The sequence below is a fragment of the Centruroides sculpturatus genome, unplaced genomic scaffold (genome assembly GCF_000671375.1).
Source record: "Centruroides sculpturatus isolate CEXI.00-Female unplaced genomic scaffold, Cexi_2.0 scaffold14, whole genome shotgun sequence".
Classification (NCBI taxonomy): domain Eukaryota; kingdom Metazoa; phylum Arthropoda; class Arachnida; order Scorpiones; family Buthidae; genus Centruroides; species Centruroides sculpturatus.
The window spans coordinates 498925-517394 of NW_019384312.1; the positions used below are offsets into that span (position 1 = coordinate 498925).

Below are 18470 nucleotides of genomic sequence, written 5' to 3' on the forward strand. Positions count from 1 at the left end.
GAGATGTTACCATATACTGTATATTACATGCATTGTATAATCATCATATATTTGATTTATATGTGTTATATTGGGGCTACTTTATGTGTTTACTTTAAAAATATCCCTAAACTATTTTATAACATCAACTTACTCCACCCTGCGTTGATTAATACGCGTGGAAGAAGGCGCCAAGTAGGCCTTCTTCCACTACCATTAATCCGTTATGATACGATTAGGCTCACATTAGATGATGAAAATATTCTGGAATATCAGGACCAATCCATCCATGAATATTTCTAGTTCGAGCCGAATTCGAACCCGGATTCCCCAGATTAGTAAACTAGTGTCTTCGGGCCTCGGCCATTTAATTACCAGTCCAAATAAAAATATGACAAAATCTCAAATTTTTGTTTAATTTTCTATTCTAAGAACAAATATTTCTTGTAAATATAGATTTTGTTTTCTTTCTTAACCTGTACATAACTCGTAGTATTAAAAAGAAAATTGTAAAGTGTGATTAAATATGTATAACAATACAATAAATCCCCGCTTTCTGACTAGCATACATTCTCTATTAATTAAAACAATATGATGTCTCATCTGTGTTGTATTTTGTGTTGGCATCTGAGTGTGGTATTTGCAATTTAAAAAAAAGTCACGCATCAAGGAGGGAGTGTTGGAATCGAACGAAACTTTCAATGTGGACGTAATGACGATAATAAGTTCTGTAATTACAATATAATAATGCGACAATTTCCTGTTGAACAACTATACAATTTACATAAAGCTTTAGTTCTTTTTAGGCTCTTCTTGCCTGGTAACTTACATTTAGCGATACAATCGGGTCTGGAGCCATAAAAATCGTAAGCTTTCTTGCCCCACAAATGTTGCAAATACCGCTCCAGATATCTCAATGGTAGATGGTCGAAGCTGGTGTCCCATCTGGTCCCACAAATGCTCGATGAGTAATAAATCTGAAGATCGGACAGACCAATAAAGAAAGGTGATGGAGATTTTCCTGTGAAATTCTAAGTGTGGGGAATGAACATTATCTTATTGGAAAATAGCTGTTTTCATCTTGCATGAAAGGGTAACACGAGGGCAGGATTTCTAGAAGGAGCAGTTGGCCGTCAATGTCTCTCGCACCCCTACTGCAGTAACTGCCATACGAAATGGTCCCCCAGATCTACACAGAACAGAGTGCCGCTCAGTAAAGACGAGATTAAAATACTCACCATAAGTTCTTTACATTAACACGGTGACCGTCCGTTCTCAAACAGAACTGGAATTCATCACTAATGATGAATTGCTGCGGACCGGCAGCATATGTTTTTCTGTTATAGCACCAATGAAAACAAAACCGGCAATGGTACTTTCGGGTGCTAATGGCAAGCTTCGTAGCGGTTGCCAGGCATTCGAATTTGCTGCTCACTTGTCAATGATATAGGAAGAGAGGATTCTTTAGCGAGGCTTTCACGCTTCTGGATGATGAACAAAGATTTCGTTAGAGCTGTTTCTGCTTGTTTCATGATCTTCCCCTAGTGTCTGTTTACGGCGTGCAAAGTCTGACCGTCATGTGTGCGCGCCCTCGCAAATCCCCTCAAAGTTAAGTCAGAATAACTCAGATAGTATACAGTTTAGCGAAATTGTCATCCTTCATACCACTGTCCAATAACGCGGTCTTTCTCAAACTTTGTCAGTTGTGTGTGATGACTGTGCCATACAGGTATGCCTGGCTTTCGAAGCCCTCAAAATAGGTAAACCTGAAAATTCTGAACAGTCTCTGTAAATCTTTTCATAGGAGACTTGAGTGCCGATTTTAAGGCGATTTGGTGGCATTACCTCGCCTGCAATTGGATAATTACTTAACGTTTATGTCTCAGACGAAGCTGTATTTTGAGTATTGCAGAAATTGGACAATTCTATTTGCGTGCGTAACTTTGAATAGATTTGTTTATGTAATTATAAATAATGTGTTGCATTCTATGAAAACAGTTTCTTACTTTCCAATAATTTAACATTTTCCAGATTTTCATTTTTCTCCTAATATATAATTGGATTTGATGGATAACGGCAAAGCAACACACAAGCGATTCGCCAAGGAGATTCCTCCTGAGAGGACTTTCTATTTAAAACTACCTGTTATTTAGGTGTCAAACATGAAGAATATCCGGAAAATTCCCCGCGGTCAACCCGTTGATAAGATACAAACTCACGATCAACTAGTGAGTTTGGGATTTTATACACTGTTACGGGTGAACCATCACCTCAATCTTGTAGTCATCCTCGTATTTTGATTCTGTATTGTTAGATACCTCCCCGTGACCATAAAATTTCACACAGCGCAGACTTTGTGGCAGGGAATCTTAGAGAAAAATACCACAAAATTAATAAACAAATTCAATAAAAATGTCAATACTTTGTTATATGCAAATTAAGGGAAGAAATAACTTTACGCTTATCATCCGCATCTCCCGTGAACAATATATTTCGTGCACTGACGCAAAATATTAACGAGGTTGAGGCCGAAGTTTTAAACGCGAAAACGTGTATGTCGGACGTTCAGCGCCGCTTTCCTGTAAGTCTAGAAGTTTAATAATGGTGTTTGGATAGTCGGTGGAATCATGCTCGACATTCCAAACACCATTGTCAAACTTCTAGGCTTACAGAAAGCAGCGCTGAACGTCCGACGTACACGTTTTCGCGTTTAAAACTTCGGCCTCAACCTCGCTATTATCGAATGAAAAAAATTGCATATTGGAAGCTAAGCGTCTAATAAGCAAATGAAGCTCTTGCTATGAAATCTGCAAGCGTAAAACAGAAATATAACACGCCGAAATCTGACTGTTAAGACAAAAAATAGAAGTGTCAAATGCTATTGTTATTTTGCAAATTGGTCGTTACTTGTACACAAGTGAGTCGACAATGCGTTCCTTCCTGAAACAGTATCAGGAAATGGGAAATTTGCTAACCAGCAGTACTAAACCACTAATCTGGAACAGTGATGGAGGCAGTAATGGTAGGAACGCACTGAACCTGTTTCGCGATAGTTATAAACACTGCACGGAAGGGATTTTTGGTCATACAAAAGTAAACTAAAGATTATGTTAACATTATTTCTTTTCACGTGCAGTTATCATTGGGCATTGGGTTATCATTAACTGGATAGCAGCAGACTAGGAACTTGTTTGATCTGGCGACTCTTCCTTTCACATACTTTACGGGAATAATAGCAGACGAGTTATCCAGCAACGTAACAATCTTCAATTTATATCAAACATCAGTGCAAAATTTCCATTGTATTTGCAAGTTTGAGGATTTTAGGGCTTGCTGTCATGGGAAAAATAATGACCTGTAACGCATTAGTGGAAAAGTCATAATATTGTGATGCTACAGCACATGCTGCCTTCTCTCTATCTCATTGCTGTTCCAAGATATTTCAATAAGATCTCACAAGGCCAAATGTTGCAGCGATTAACTCAATCATGGATACAGTGAAACGTGTTTGGACTGAATCACATTGCATTTGTGTTATGCAGTGATATACTGCTACCCCTTGCCTTGTTGTGTAGTGAAGCATTTTCATGTCATTTAACAGCTTGTTCCTGGATCCCACTTGATATTTCTGAATGCACTGAAAAGTAGTGGTATGTGTTTTTTCAGGTACAAAACCTTTGTGACAATGTTGCCCTATTTTTATTAGGGGTGAGATTTACAAAGCCCTCTCCAATAGATGAGCTGAGAGAGTGGAAATTCAGTTTCACACATGCCCTACTCAGTGTATATATATATATAGGTCAATCACTGCATGCCAGGGAGAAATCACTATGTATTTTTAATTGCAGAAAAATTATATTTCAATACAGAGAAGTATTTCCAACTGTAACTCCTTTTGAATTTTACCCAATGATTACGACTTATCAGAATTCAAACTAAAACACTGCTTTATAAATCAAGTAATTGCTTTATTACACACACGCAGTTTGGAAAGTAGTGAACAGGGCTGGATTTTCCAAAAGGCAGTAGGCCAGTGGTGCCTGCAAGATACAAAAATGAGTATCTTACATTATGCAAGAAACTTCAAACTATGATTCAACATAGGATTGGTGCTCCCATAAAAGTAGTCTGGGCTAACTTGGACTTGAAAAAAATGTGGTTTTGGTCAACTTACAACAAACTATATGAAAATAGTTGCAAGGGGCAATGGACAAATTTCATTCGTTTATATTTGCAGAATATAATATTGTAGAAGTCAGTTTTCTGTTTGTTGATAATGGAATTTGGGGTCCCCATTGAGATTAGAAAAAAACTCAAATGAAAAAGGCTGTCACATGCTCCAAGTGTCCTAATATGCAGGCACTCCTGAAGCAGGCTGGAGCTTGGTATTTTAAAAATGCCTCCCTCTAAGAATTGAAAACAATTGCAGTGTTCAAGGAAGTTATTACCTTAGAACAAAAATAAAAAGTTCCAGCAAAAATGTTTAATTTTCTAATGTTTCAGTTATCTATGCATCCATCATATAAAGGATAAATCATTCATTATGTTTTTTACATTTATTCCAGTTAAGAAGTTTTACCACCTTAGAACAGCAAAATTTTATATCCAACATTGGCACTAGGGTTTAATTAAAGTGTATGGAACAAACATTCCAATAAAATATATTATAAAATCAAGATTGAAAGTACAAATGATTTTGTTAATGCAAGGAAAAATAAATCTTAAAAACTACTATTTTGATACTAATTATTTTGTTTTTTTGCCATAATTTATTAAATTCTGTTTACAGTCACAAATTACATATTGTAGGATTATTTAATTCTAATATAGAATATGATGATAGACATTTCCCTCTGCATTACTAAATGCTCCAAATACATTTTAAATATTTTTCTTTTTTCACAAAAATAATCATTTTTTAACAACATTAACATCATATTTCAACGGCTATAAACTTAGAATTAAAACAACTTTCCATATTATATTTACAGGAAAATAGATTTAACTGTGTAGCACAAATTATTTAGTGCAGTCAGAATGAACATTATACTCTGGAATAATTTAAGGCAATAAAATAATTTAAACTGATTACTTTTGCTCTAAAATTTCTAGGAAAGCAAATAAGGAATGGTGAAAAAGCTGGAAGAATGCTGAAGAATTTATTCCACATAAACGACACGCATTGTGTTTGTTGCACCAGCACCCTTTCTCCATCCGGTAACAACTATCACAGCATCACCTGCTCGGAGGAATTGGCTTGTTTTTCCGTAATTGATGGCGTATTGAATACGAACATCTACATCTTGTGGCCAGTCTGGTAGACGATCGCCTATAGAAACATTTGATTAATTAAGATCTTAATTTAGCAAACTTTTTTAGCATATTAATCAATAACAGACATCACAAAGCAAAACATTAACATTTTATTATATCTAACTCATTTAAATTTAATAAAAATTTACTAGAAGAGATTATACTAATACAATATGGAAATATCACAGTACATAAGCTCTGTGTTATATAAATGTAGTTTCAATTCAAAAAACAACCTTAAATAAACTTAATTCATTGAAATGTGATAATTAATCATTGACTATTAAGCATTTTAAATACTGGGTATACAAAGTCTGGAATCCTAAAAAGAAAAACTTTTAATTTCAGATTAAGATTGAACCCATAGCTTCAAAATTTGAAGAAAAAAATTGGCTTTTTTATTCTCTATGGTGAAGGAAGGCTGGTCTGAACAAAAGTAGCAAATTTAACACAAAAAAGTTCAGAAATACAACCAATTAACATTTTGTTCTCCCATCAAGAGAATTTTCCAGTAAAAGATGAAGGATGAGCGACTCCAGCACAATTTTATACATTATTCTACAGAGCTGAACACTTTAGACTCATCTAGGATTAATTAATGTAGGATGTATGTTTAATGAAAAACAATCATTTCTACCACTAAGTGGCACACACTGTTTACCATTTTGATGTCTTGTAAAATGAGGCTGTGTGCAGTTAGTTATCAGTTGATGAAGCTTTACATTTAACAAATGATGATCCCAGGTAAATAGTGCATAGTGCTGATATCAAAACAAAAAACATCTAATTTAAGCTCCATCATACTATTATATCTATTATATTGGGACTTATTGGTTCATGATTTTTTTAAAAACAGCCAAAAAACCCAGTCTGCATGGGCATTCATAAGGCCAGACAGAGTGTTAAGCTTGCAAACCATACTTTGGATTTTTTTGTCCACAAGTTTGAAATGAGATCTGAGAGGCAAGTTTTAGTCTCACTATTTTCACACAAAATTGTATGAAATGTTATATTCAATTAATAGGAAATTTGGTAGTAAGGGTCTATGATTCCAGACCTTTCAAACACCCTGTATTTAAATAAAGCAACATTTGCAGCACAGAGTGAAAATAGAATGAAAATTTAAATTGCATCACACAAAAAATCAAGTTGCAAATTTTAATAAGCCATTACAGATAAAAGGTGAAAATCAAGAATTATTTCAAGCATTAACATATTGCTTTAGTGTTAAGGCAAAACACAGAACATTTTTTTTTCCTGAGTATAGTATAAATTAAATTTCCACAAGTAGATTCAACATGAAATTAAAAATTTTAGTCCCAACTTACCAATATCATGCAAAAAAAATTAGAAAAAATTTGCATCATTTCAGCCTACCTGGTTTTAATCTTCTATCTGAAAAAAAATTAGGATCTAAAATACTATAAAGGTATTTCATGCTAGGAATATTTAGTAGGATAATTTCAATAAACTTCATTCTTGTTATTAAAATTTTTATAAATGTGGTAAATGCAATGTAACCATTCTAATTCACTCTTACTGATAAGTAACTTTACTGCTACTTTAGAAAAACTGGAACGCTGCTTACCCATAAAATGTAGTGGCAAAATACCTCTCCACAAATGAGCCTGTCTAGTTGTACGAGCAAACCGAGAGACGGCAATAATTGGACAACGTGGTCTATACTTGGACACAAGATGTGCAGTTCTACAAAATGAAAAAAAATTTACATTAGAATAATTTAGAAAATAGTACAGGTGGTCACTGACTTCCAGCCAATTATTTAGAGATCTTGGAAATCTCTAATCTTACAAAGCTAGTATTCAATCAATTCTTTCCTAAAAATATGTATTAAAGTTTAATTTAATGTCAAAATTTAGCAATGACGTTTATGTTAAAAGGGATTTCCTTTCCTGGAGAGAGAAAATCTCCAATACAGGAAAGTTTCTTTTTTATAAAAAAATATATTAAAAAACCTACATGAAATAGTAATCTATAGTTTTAATGATTAAAATTTTCACAAATGATTCTGATGTTACCTAAACCACAACCAAAACAATATGTAGACAGAGCCAAAGCAATGTTTATGGCACCTTTGGCAATGCAATAGTTTCATAGTCCATGGTGCACAAGTGTTTGCAAGGCATCATGCCTTGCACCCTCAGCAATGCATTGCCAATGGGACAAATGCTATGGCTCCACAGAAAGTGTTACTGCAGAATAGATTGAAATTTTTGTATGTCAGTTGAAAGTAGGGTTTCTCCAATGGGATCCCAGGAAACCCAGGAAATTATTCTCATCCTGGAAAATCCTGCAAATTTCTTAAAAGTTCACTTCTTTCTTGTTTTGTGTTAAGGTTGAGGAAATTTTGAAAATAGAAAGTATAATTAAAAAACTGCGTACACGGAACCAATTTATGGTGCAATAACAAAAATATAAAAAAAAGTTTCCAAACCCTTCTGGGCTCTGCATCAGGTTCTTAATTGTTCCTGGAAGGATATTTGATTAACTAATGCCGTTTAAATAACGTTAGATCGTAAGTTCAAAACGATTTACAAAAAACTACATTGCACATGCGCAACGAGTCGGCCTGCCCAGATACCACGAGTGGCTAGAGTGTGCTGTGAAACAACTCTTGACAGGCCAATGACAAGATCCTCTCCTCTTTCAAATTTATGCACGCAGTTGTGATGGAAGATGTAAAGATGTGTATAGTCTCTAACCATTTGAGGTGTTCATTGGGAGGTGCATAATTAACTCATGAACTTTCAGAATACATTTGTATTTTTTAATTTTAAGCCTGCTTATTAGTTTTTTAAATGTTTGCTTATTATGGCATGTCACAAATTGTCAATGATCAATATGTAGCCTATTTGTTACAGGACTCTGAAAATTCTTTACTTGTCAAAACCTGTAATATCTGGAATAATTGTGCTTATGCTGTCTTAAATTTTAACCATGCCCAGTAGCTTCAATAACTGCATTATGCCAGGTTGTGCAAATTGGGCAAGGATATAAGTACAAAGTATGCAAGTATAAAGTTTTCTTCATACTTGCATAAACCTGATTATTAAAGCCAAACAAACTGCCGAATTATCGGGCTGTAAGCTTGATGCAGCTATTAAAGTAGCCGAGGTAGACAAATCAAGAATACTAGACGGCAAAAGAAGTACTGTAATGCATCTCAAAACAAACTTGAAATCTTCCAGGCTATGGATGAAAGAACATATACATATAACATCAGTCTTCTCTTAAATGTATTAAAGACAATTCCACCCACATTAATTGAATCGGAAAGGGCATTCTTGGTAGCAGGACTTTTCATTACTAAGATAAGAACCAGATTAAGGGATTGGAATATTGACCATCTTTGCTTTTTAAAATATTATTGTAAATTTTTATAATGTTTTATTTAAAAAACAAAAATTATCTTCTAAGTTAGAAGTTTGACCTAAGTTCATTTTTCTTTAATTCGACTTAATTCAAAGGCATGTTCTTTTTTGTAAGCTGTTTCAAACAAACTAATAAATTTTTTCTATTTGTGAAAATTTCTACATAATTCAAAAGCAATTTTTTATACATATTTTACACAGCATTATAAATATTATTTTAAAGGTTGCAGGATGTAAAGTTACTTAAAAATGAAAAATAATTATCTCATTTCAATTTTAAGATCTTATATCACATCTTAAAAATAATTAATCATATCTCAGGATTTTATGGAAAACAGTTCACTTTTTCCTGGAATCCCCCGGGACAAGCAAAAGACCAGGAAATGAGAAACCCTAGTTGAAAGTGTAAAAAAGTGCAGCTGTGGCATATAAAAAGTAATTTAGGAGTATTATATATAAAAAAAGTTGTCTGAAAGTCAAGGACTGACTATTATACTTTCATACTTTAATATAGAGGGGTTTCGAAGAAACTTTGATGAGCCATGGCTGGCTTAAAAGTAATAAAATTCATTAACATGAAACAACCCCTATATTTTTTCCCACAGAAACCTAAATAAATATGTAACTTGCTTATGATAAATATACGTAACACATTTTTTATTTATATTTTACACTTTTGATTTTTACAGGGGAGAAAATGGGTAGGCCATGCCTACTCAGCTCTGCAGTTCCATAGCATGTTACATATATATAGAAAGCAATACAAATAATACATTCAGTAAAATAAACATGAAGAAAATCCAGAACTCAAAACAAGCTCTTCACAAGCATTTTTCATGTATTAAAAAAGAAAAAAATTTAATTCTTAAAAAAAATGATGTTAAATGACAAAATAAATTGAGATAGGATCATGTTTGCTATAATTCTGTAGACATTTTAAGGAATTACTTTTGGTAATGATATTTAATTGACAGGTAAAAATATTAAACCAATTATTCCACACTTACAGTACCTTATAATGTAAGATTTTTGGATCATGAGTACATTCAGACCATGGTTAACACACTGTATTGCTGAAAATGGAGTGCTAAGCAAATCAGTAGAAAAATTATTATTTTAGGGAGAATAATTAAAATGGATGAAGGTCTGATACATTGTATAGATATTCAAGTTAAACATATTGTATCTATTATGACATTTAACCCACTTTTTAACCAGGTTGAAAAATTTGGCCTCATAGGATACTGGTTGTGATGGTGTTTGATGGGTACTGCATACCTCCTCCTGATGTGAAACATTCTCTTTGATCCTGTCATAAAGGTATTCAAAAATATGTGAAAGTATGGCAACAAATCAAGGCTACATTACAGATAGCTATGCACTTCTCATTTAAACTTCTTGAGCACAGAGTTTGTGACATGTCAGGAAGAAGGATAATCTCATCTATCAAAAGACCCAAGCACTTGGTTTTTATTGCATGATAATGTTCCAAGAGTATTACAGTAGTGTGCAGTAAAAATTATCTGGCCAAATGAAAGAAACTCACAAGCATTGAGTTCCATCTAGAGAAGAATTATTAAAAAAGAAAAGAAAACTAACATTTCTTTTCCAGCAATCAGTTGCACTTTAATTGATGGAATTATACAGGAGGTTGTCAAACATTTTGTCATAACCAGTATGAGACAACAAATTTCCAAACAGGTTAAAGGATGGGACAGCATTTGTTTTATTCAAGTTTTAAATTTCCAGATTTTTCCAATTTTCACAAACTTTCCCAATATGTTTTCCAGTACACTAATATTTAGTATTATGAACCAACAAGTAGCAGTTTATTAGGTGAGAAATGATCATTTCACATAAAATTTAATTCCTAAAAAATATTTGATATTTTAAATGCTATTTTAAATTATAATATAGATGTCTGAAAATCAAGAGCAAAGATTAAGATTAAAATTTATGAAAATTCTTTTACACATACTTATGTAGTTTGTGTAAAAATAATGTGGTTTATTTCCTATTTACACTTATTACAGTAAACCAGTGTTTCTCAACCTCTAATGAATCGTCGCCCCCTTCGACGTAGTATCGCCCCCTTCAATAAAACCGTTACGTAGTATCGCCCCCTTCACTACAAAATTCCGATGCCGAGGGACAAGGCTAACGCCAAATTCGTACTGCATTGAATAGACTAGTGACTAGTATAATGTTATTTGTTTAATTATTTTATGATATAACGAATAAAATATCTAATTATTCTTAATATAATGTTTTACTTTATCGCCCAGAAAATTGTTTTTCGCCCCCAAAAATATAAATTGTTGCTAATCGCCCCCTGAACATGGAGAAACACCCACATGGGGGTGATATCGCCCCCGTTGAGAAACACTGCAGTAAACATTTTATTTAACAGATCCCCATTAAACAAACCTCAGATGTAATAAACAAAAAATCTTGTCCTGTAGGAAAAATTTAAAATCTGTGAATAGTGCATGCTAAAAGGCTAAAACAATAGGTCAATATTGATGTTGTCGAAACCGTGTTGTATTTGCTTATTGTGTACAGGCACAATGAAGTGACGTTTTTTTCAACACTGGGCTAGTTGAATCTTTTATTTAGTTAGAACGTTTTTTCCATACATCAACGTTTCGGGCATCAGCCCCTCTTCAGCTAACTAAATATATATAAAAATATTTAACAGGACACAAATAAAAACCAAAAAACTCACATAAATTCTTTGTAAACCATACCTCATTTCAGCATGGACACTGCACATACNCCAGTGTTGAAAAAAACGTCACTTCATTGTGCCTGTACACAAATAGGTCAATAAGCACAAATTATTCAAATGCACATAATACTGTTTTATTCAAACATAACATTTTAACATATCTTGCAATTTTAAGCTATCAGAGTTAAATTTAAGATCAGAACATGGTAATAAAAGAATAGTCATTTGATATCATTTGTTTCAAACCATATCACAAGTTTACATTAGTTCTAAACAAATCCCATCCCCTAACTTACTACTGAACCCAAATGAGGTTATATTACAGTAATCCATCAAGATCAGTACATAAACAGAGCATTGAAATAACTAATTTTCTTCAGGGAGAGGGAGAAAACTAAAGATTCTTAATGTTTTCATTTGAAAACTGATTTGTCATTATTTAATGAATGCAATCAGATAAAAAATATTTATGGAAATTGTGAATGATTGTCTCACATTCAAGTACCCATTAGTTGTTTGGCAACAGGAAACAAAAAAATTAATTTAAAAAACAAGTAATAAATTATTAAATAACAAAAAAATATGTATAAAATTATTGATATGTGATTTATAAAACAAACTGTTTCATATTTGATTGTTAAATACTTACATTTTAGAGTAAAAAAAAAAATCTAAATATACTTTCTGTTAATCACACTAATAGAATATATCAATAAACTACAATAAAAATTTCATAATAATTTCTAATACATAAATTTCAAATACCTTCCAGTTGTTGTAATGACTATAATTGCTGAAGCCAAGCATTTCATGGATGCACTGACAGCAGCAATTGCCAGTGTATGAGTGGAATCAGTAGGAACTGGAGTTTTAGCAGTAAGTTCTGTAAAGACATGTCTATGGAAGACAGCAGCTTCTGCTTCTACACATATTGCAGCCATTACTCTCACTGCATGTAGAGGATAATCTCCTTTGGCGGTTTCTCCAGACAACATTACGCAATCGGCTCCATCCAAAACGGCATTAGCGACGTCAGATCCTTCTGCACGAGTTGGTCTTGGTTTCTTAACCATGCTTTCTAACATCTGTAGAAGAAATTTTTATAAAGATTATAAAATAATGAATTCAGAGTATAAAATTCAAAATTAAAACTTTTTTTTGTCAAAATTCTGTTTAATTTAGTAAAAATAAATTCAATATGTAAACATGACAAAAATATTTTAGTTGTAGATATGAAAGCTTAATTACTTTCCAAGTTCGGCTTCTTCAGTTTGATTTTTTTTTTTTAAATACTTTGAAAATATTGCTCATATCTACTTCAGACTATAAAAATGGAATGTTATCATTATGAAGTTCTTAAACCATATTTAATACTTGAACAATTTTTAGTTTTAGTTACAAAATGAATACTAAAAAAGAAATTTAAGATGTTTAAAACTTATTACAGAAAATTGCTAACATTTTTGTAAATTGTAGAAAATAGGTACAGTAGAGTCCCTGAAACTCAACTTAATATAGACTAAGGTGATGAGTTACCATAAATGAAATGTTTTACAGAAGAGTCTAAATAGTGAAATTTTAATCTAAAGTGTAGTATAAGTATTAATTTTGTGGACTAAATTTACAAAAAGTTAAAAACTACTCTATCAAATTTTATTATTATAAATGGTCAGACATTTGACAATCATTTATGAAGATGTAGCTTTTTCAATCATTTAGTTTTTCTAGCAACGCATAAAAAGTAAATTTTATTCTTCATTGAATCATCTAATATATTTAACAAATATATTGAAAAGGTAAAAAAAGAAATCTGTTTAGTTGGTATAGCTAAGAGTTTAATTAAGGCCATCCATGAGAATCAATTAGCGGGACACTGGGGGTATCTAAAACAGTTAAATTAGTAGAGGGGGGATTTTGTGAGGAATTTGAAGAAGGTAGTCGAAGAGGTGATAAGAAATTGTGAGAAGTGCCAACATTATAATATCCAGAGGGAAGGCCTCTCCTTCAAGAAAATGAAAAGGCGAGCATCCCACTCCAAAAGGTGCTATTGATATCATTGGCCTCATCAACTTCACCAAATGCGGCAATTGGTTTATCCTGGTGATTGCAGACGTATGCACACACTTCATGGAAGCCCATCCAATTAAGGATCAAACTGCATGGTCTATTAGTAATTTAATATTCGACAAGGTTATTTGTAAGTACGGGGTTCCCAAAGTGATTGTATCAGACCGCAGAACCAACTTTTTGTCATCCCTTTTTGCCGATTGCTGTGAATGGTTGGGAATACGGAGGAATATAACTACGACCTATTGCTCATGTGCCAATGGGATGTGCAAAAGGGCTAATAAATCACTAATTGAAAGGATTTCCAAGACTTCTGGTGAAGGTACCCTGGAGTGGGATGATCTCATTGCCCCTGCTTGCTTTGCTTATAATAACTCCCATCACTCCGCTTTGAATGAGTCACCTGCCTTCCTTCTGTTCGGCACAGATCCGCAAACCCATGCTTTCAGTTGTATGACAAGCCAAATGACTACTAATGAATGTAAGTCACACCTTCTAACTAAATTGCATGTGTTAAAGGACTTAGCTGGTAAGCAAGCCTGCATTAGGCAGAAAAGGAATAAAGACTATCCTAACAAGGGGAAGAAATTATTGTCCTTCAGTGAGGGGCAAAAGTTATGGGTTCGGCAAAAGGAAAAGAAGAAGAATAAGTTCTCCCCTAACTATTTGGGGCCATTCTGGATAACAAAAGTGATAAATCCAACCACGTATAGAGTGGAGGGGTGCAATAAACAGGATGTAGATACTGTATATGTCAATAGACTAAAATTATGCTATGGGTTGGATCAGACCAGTTATAGGAGAAAACCTAGGGAGAGGGAGGTTGAGAGTGTTGATCTATGTGAAGACGAGGAGGGCGTTGACATGCACCTGGTGGAACGTTGTAAGGTTGAAGGGAGTGTCAGTTACCAGTGATAGGTCTGAACATCAAGGTGAGGAGACGGTTCAAGATGCTAGGCTGTACAATCTAAGGGAAAGGAAGATCGATTTCCGAAAGTTGCATTTCGGGCATTGATTTAAAAAGAGGGAGATATATAGTGATCGGTCACTATTATTATTAGTTTTACATTTTTGTTTGTGTGTATATATATCTTGTTGTTTTTCTGTGTTGGTATTCAAAGTATTGTCGCATGGGTGAGTTGTTTCATGATACCGTATCCTCTTTTGACGGGTGTTTGTAAGCAGAAAGAGGATTGGTCGGCTTTGTACCACGTGAATGTAACCATAGTCCCAGATGGCAGGCATTATAAATCGCAATGCCACATGTTAGAGAGGATCTTTTTTCTTCTGGTTTTTCCGTTGGTCGGCTCACTACCTGGACAGGGGATCGTTTGAACTTCTGATGATGAGATGAGGATTGTCACTCATCGTAGAGAAAGGGACAATTCAACAACAAAATAAATAAAAGGAAAATCGCCTTGCATCCGCACAGAAGATTGGATCTTTGTCTAAGTTTCCTTACCAAGAGAAAGTACTATTTAAGTTGAATATATAACAAACATTACTTCATTGTGAAGAAGGTAAGGATAATAATAATTCCTCTCCTGTTTATACAAACTACACATGGCTTGGAAAAAAAGGCCAACCGTGGGAGAGATATCATGGAATAATTGATGGTTGCCCGGAAAAATGTGTATTGTGCATCTTATGTGATTTGTACATACTTGTGTATATATATATATATACACACATTTATTTAAATTGGTATTTTTCACTCTGATATAATTGTCGGGTACATATACGTTATTAGGCCTCACCAGCATATTGCATTGTCGCAAGACAGGTTAACTGTAGCTGTTATAACAGATGTTGTGTATCAATGATCCTAAGTAATATAAAGGATAATAGATATTGACCAGTTTCTGAAGTGTGCTTATTTGTAAGATCCTTTACACTCCTGCCTCAACATAATGTGGGAACATTTTGTTGTTCCGTTCGGCACTACAGTGGTTTGCGTCAATCAATACCTTTATTTTTTCTTCATCAGTTTCAACTGGCTTTCCAGAACATGGTGCATTTTCAATATCAAAATTGCTGGAACGAAATTTTGCAAACCAGCTTTGCCATTGTTGTTCTGTCAACACATCTCTGTACACATCACACAATTTTTTTTCTTGCTTGAACAGCATTCTTACTAGTGATTGCATTACCAGTATACCAGTAAATTAGAAAAATTATACCCTGGTAAATTTATCGGTAATTAATTTTTTACTGGTATTTCAGTTTTAAAAAAACCTCTTAATTAACTTGATATTTATTTTCCTAAAATTTCCACCAGAACTACCCATGGGAAGAAGATTTCTTTTTTGTCTCCCCCATACCATAGCAAGAAAACAGTGCAAGTGGTGATGGGTCATTCCATTTGTAATTTAAGGTTATTAAAAGGAATTTTCTAGTCTTTTATAACTTGATTGCTTGTATTATACTCCAAAAATAGGTCTTGATTTTGGAGTACCCAGAAAATAACCCAGAAAATTGAACAAATATAAGTTACACAAAATATCTAATAATGTTAACAAAAATATAATTTTGAATGAGATTGTAGAAACAATCAAGCACTTATCAGAAAATGAAAATAAATTATGAAGAGATGTTCATTACTTACTACACTATCAACTTTTCACGTCAACATGAGAACAAAGTGCACAATAGAAAAGTCAAATTTAACAATGGAAGAGAAATTGGACTTATTCATTAAACATAAAATGAGCATAGACAGTGATAACAGTAATATAAGTAAGTTTAAAAGTGTGAAAAACATAGTTTAAAAAGAAATGAATTATTTCTTAGAGCAAAAAAACAAGGAACGTATCTTAAAAAGGTTTTCAATGCTCTAATAACAGTACGTCCAACTAGTATATTGATTCTGAGAGAGCTTTTTCTAATGCAGCTGCCATTTGTACAAAATTAGATCTACATAGATAATACATATAGGCTCTCATTGTCTAATGTTTGTTAAAAGCCTACTTTCAAAATAAAGAAAAACATTATCAGCATTACTTCAATGTTTCTTATGTGGTGATAATTGCTATTACAAGAATTGTTTGTCTAAACTGATAGAAAACTTGAAAATAAATGGTTATCCAATAATTCTGTCAGTAATTCAGTTTCATTTTAAATCATTTGTTAATACGAATTTACCTGTAAATTACAGATAAACCGATAATCCCGAATATAATTACCAAATTACTGGTAATATAATACCTGGTAAATTTGCAATCACTAATTCTTACCTTTTCAGTAATAAAAAAGCAAAATATGCCAAAAAGGCTGCTTTCAATTTTCCATATTTGATTGGGGGAAAAAACCACAATTGCAAAGAATGAAACAAAATTTTTTACAAATAAGCCTTGAAACGTCAGCTGTCAAAATATATGGCGACAATACAATTTAAAATGAAACTGGTGGATAAAAATACAACTAATCCCTCTGGTGGTAAAAAACAAAATTACTTTCCAAACAACCCAATAATTGGTAACACAGCTACATAAATTGTGGATTATAGTCCTAATCTGAGTCATTTTTGCTCCAAATTTTTATAAACCAAAACAAAACTTAGCACAAGTTGGTAGTCTCATTTCCTAAAGTGTATACATCATTTGCTTCTTCTGTTATAGATTCAGCTTCAGAGAAACTACCTATATAATTATATAATTGTCTTATAAAAAGTTAAAAAAAATTTTCAAATTTTATGATCCACTGCTCAGTTTTTATAAAAAGAAAAACAAGTATAATTGAGAAAAACTCAATGGCAAGTATTGCCACCTCTAGATCCATCTTTGTTTGTTCTAATAACTGATATGTCATTCCAGGATCATACTACTATAAAATTCACAACCAAATTCAAAACTATAATGTTAATAACAATACAATTTTTCATTATCAGCAGTGAATTATCACTAAAAAAAATATGTTAAAGACTGGAAGTGATCTTAGCCAGATTTAAATGCAAGAAATAAATTCTTGAATGCTAAAATCCATATGTTACTACATCAAAATTAAAATGTATTAAGTATTTTAACTTATTTTTGAAACAAAACATTAAATAACTGCTAACAATATCTGATTTCCGTAAATGGATTCATATGCTTTCTTCAGCAAATAACAGTAAATACTAAAACTTAAAAATGATTATTAAATAAAACTGAAAAGTTTATAAGAATCTCTTGGTGAAGGTCTAATTTACTTTAAGTATTAAATTTCTATATTTTTAAATTAAAATTAGTTCCAAATTTCAATTTTGGAATTTACACTTGAAATTGTTTCTTCTTTGTACTATTTTATTTTTTCCTCCTGTTGTCAAACTTCGTAATACCAGATACTGTAACTTGTAAAAAGATTCCCTAATTCTATTTGAAAAATTAAGTGTAACATTAAAATTGTTCAGAAATTATTACAAGAAATTAAAACTAAGTGTAACAGAAATATTTGATATATCTTCTGAAGTTAAGCTTCAACTCCATTAACATGTTTGAATTCCATAAATGTCCTTTGGAGTCAAAAAACATTTAATCCAGAAATAAAATTGACTTGTATAAACTAAGCAAATTATATAAAATATTTCAAATTCAATAAATATTTATTCACAACTAAGTTTAATAGTAAGAGGACAAACTCAAATCTAAAAACAACAAAAACTTATTACTTAAGTAGAAATGTTATTTTTACCTAGCAAAAACAACAAAAAGCTATTCAACACACAACAACATTGCTAAAAGAACTGAACCAAATTTTGCTTGACATCAGGACAAAAGACAGACTGCCGACTAACATCTCATATCTAATAAAATAACTTACAGATAAGATAATTTGTTGTTGTTCTTGATTAGCTGTGATGAAAGCAGTTAGAGGATTATCCTGTTGTAAAAACAAATTCCACACACTTGAATAATCATATACATAATACTTGAATAAAATCAATTTTAATTTCTTTTTATTATTTCTGCACCTGAAAAATATCTGCAAGTTTTGTTATTAATTTGCAATGACTC

The 18470-nt window shown here is 32.6% G+C and overlaps 1 protein-coding gene across 1 annotated transcript in view; it reads right to left on the reverse strand.

The window, feature by feature from the left end:
* Positions 1-4775: 4775 nt before the first annotated feature.
* LOC111622115 (pyruvate kinase PKM-like) overlaps positions 4776-18470 on the reverse strand; it is a 45034-nt gene continuing 31339 nt past the window's right edge. The window contains exons 11-12 of the mRNA XM_023364441.1: positions 6881-6999; positions 4776-5308 (exon numbers count right to left, since the gene is read on the reverse strand). Coding sequence (XP_023220209.1) covers positions 5139-5308; positions 6881-6999 — 289 coding nt within the window. The 3' untranslated portion in view covers positions 4776-5138. The remainder of the gene's footprint in view (positions 5309-6880; positions 7000-18470) is intronic.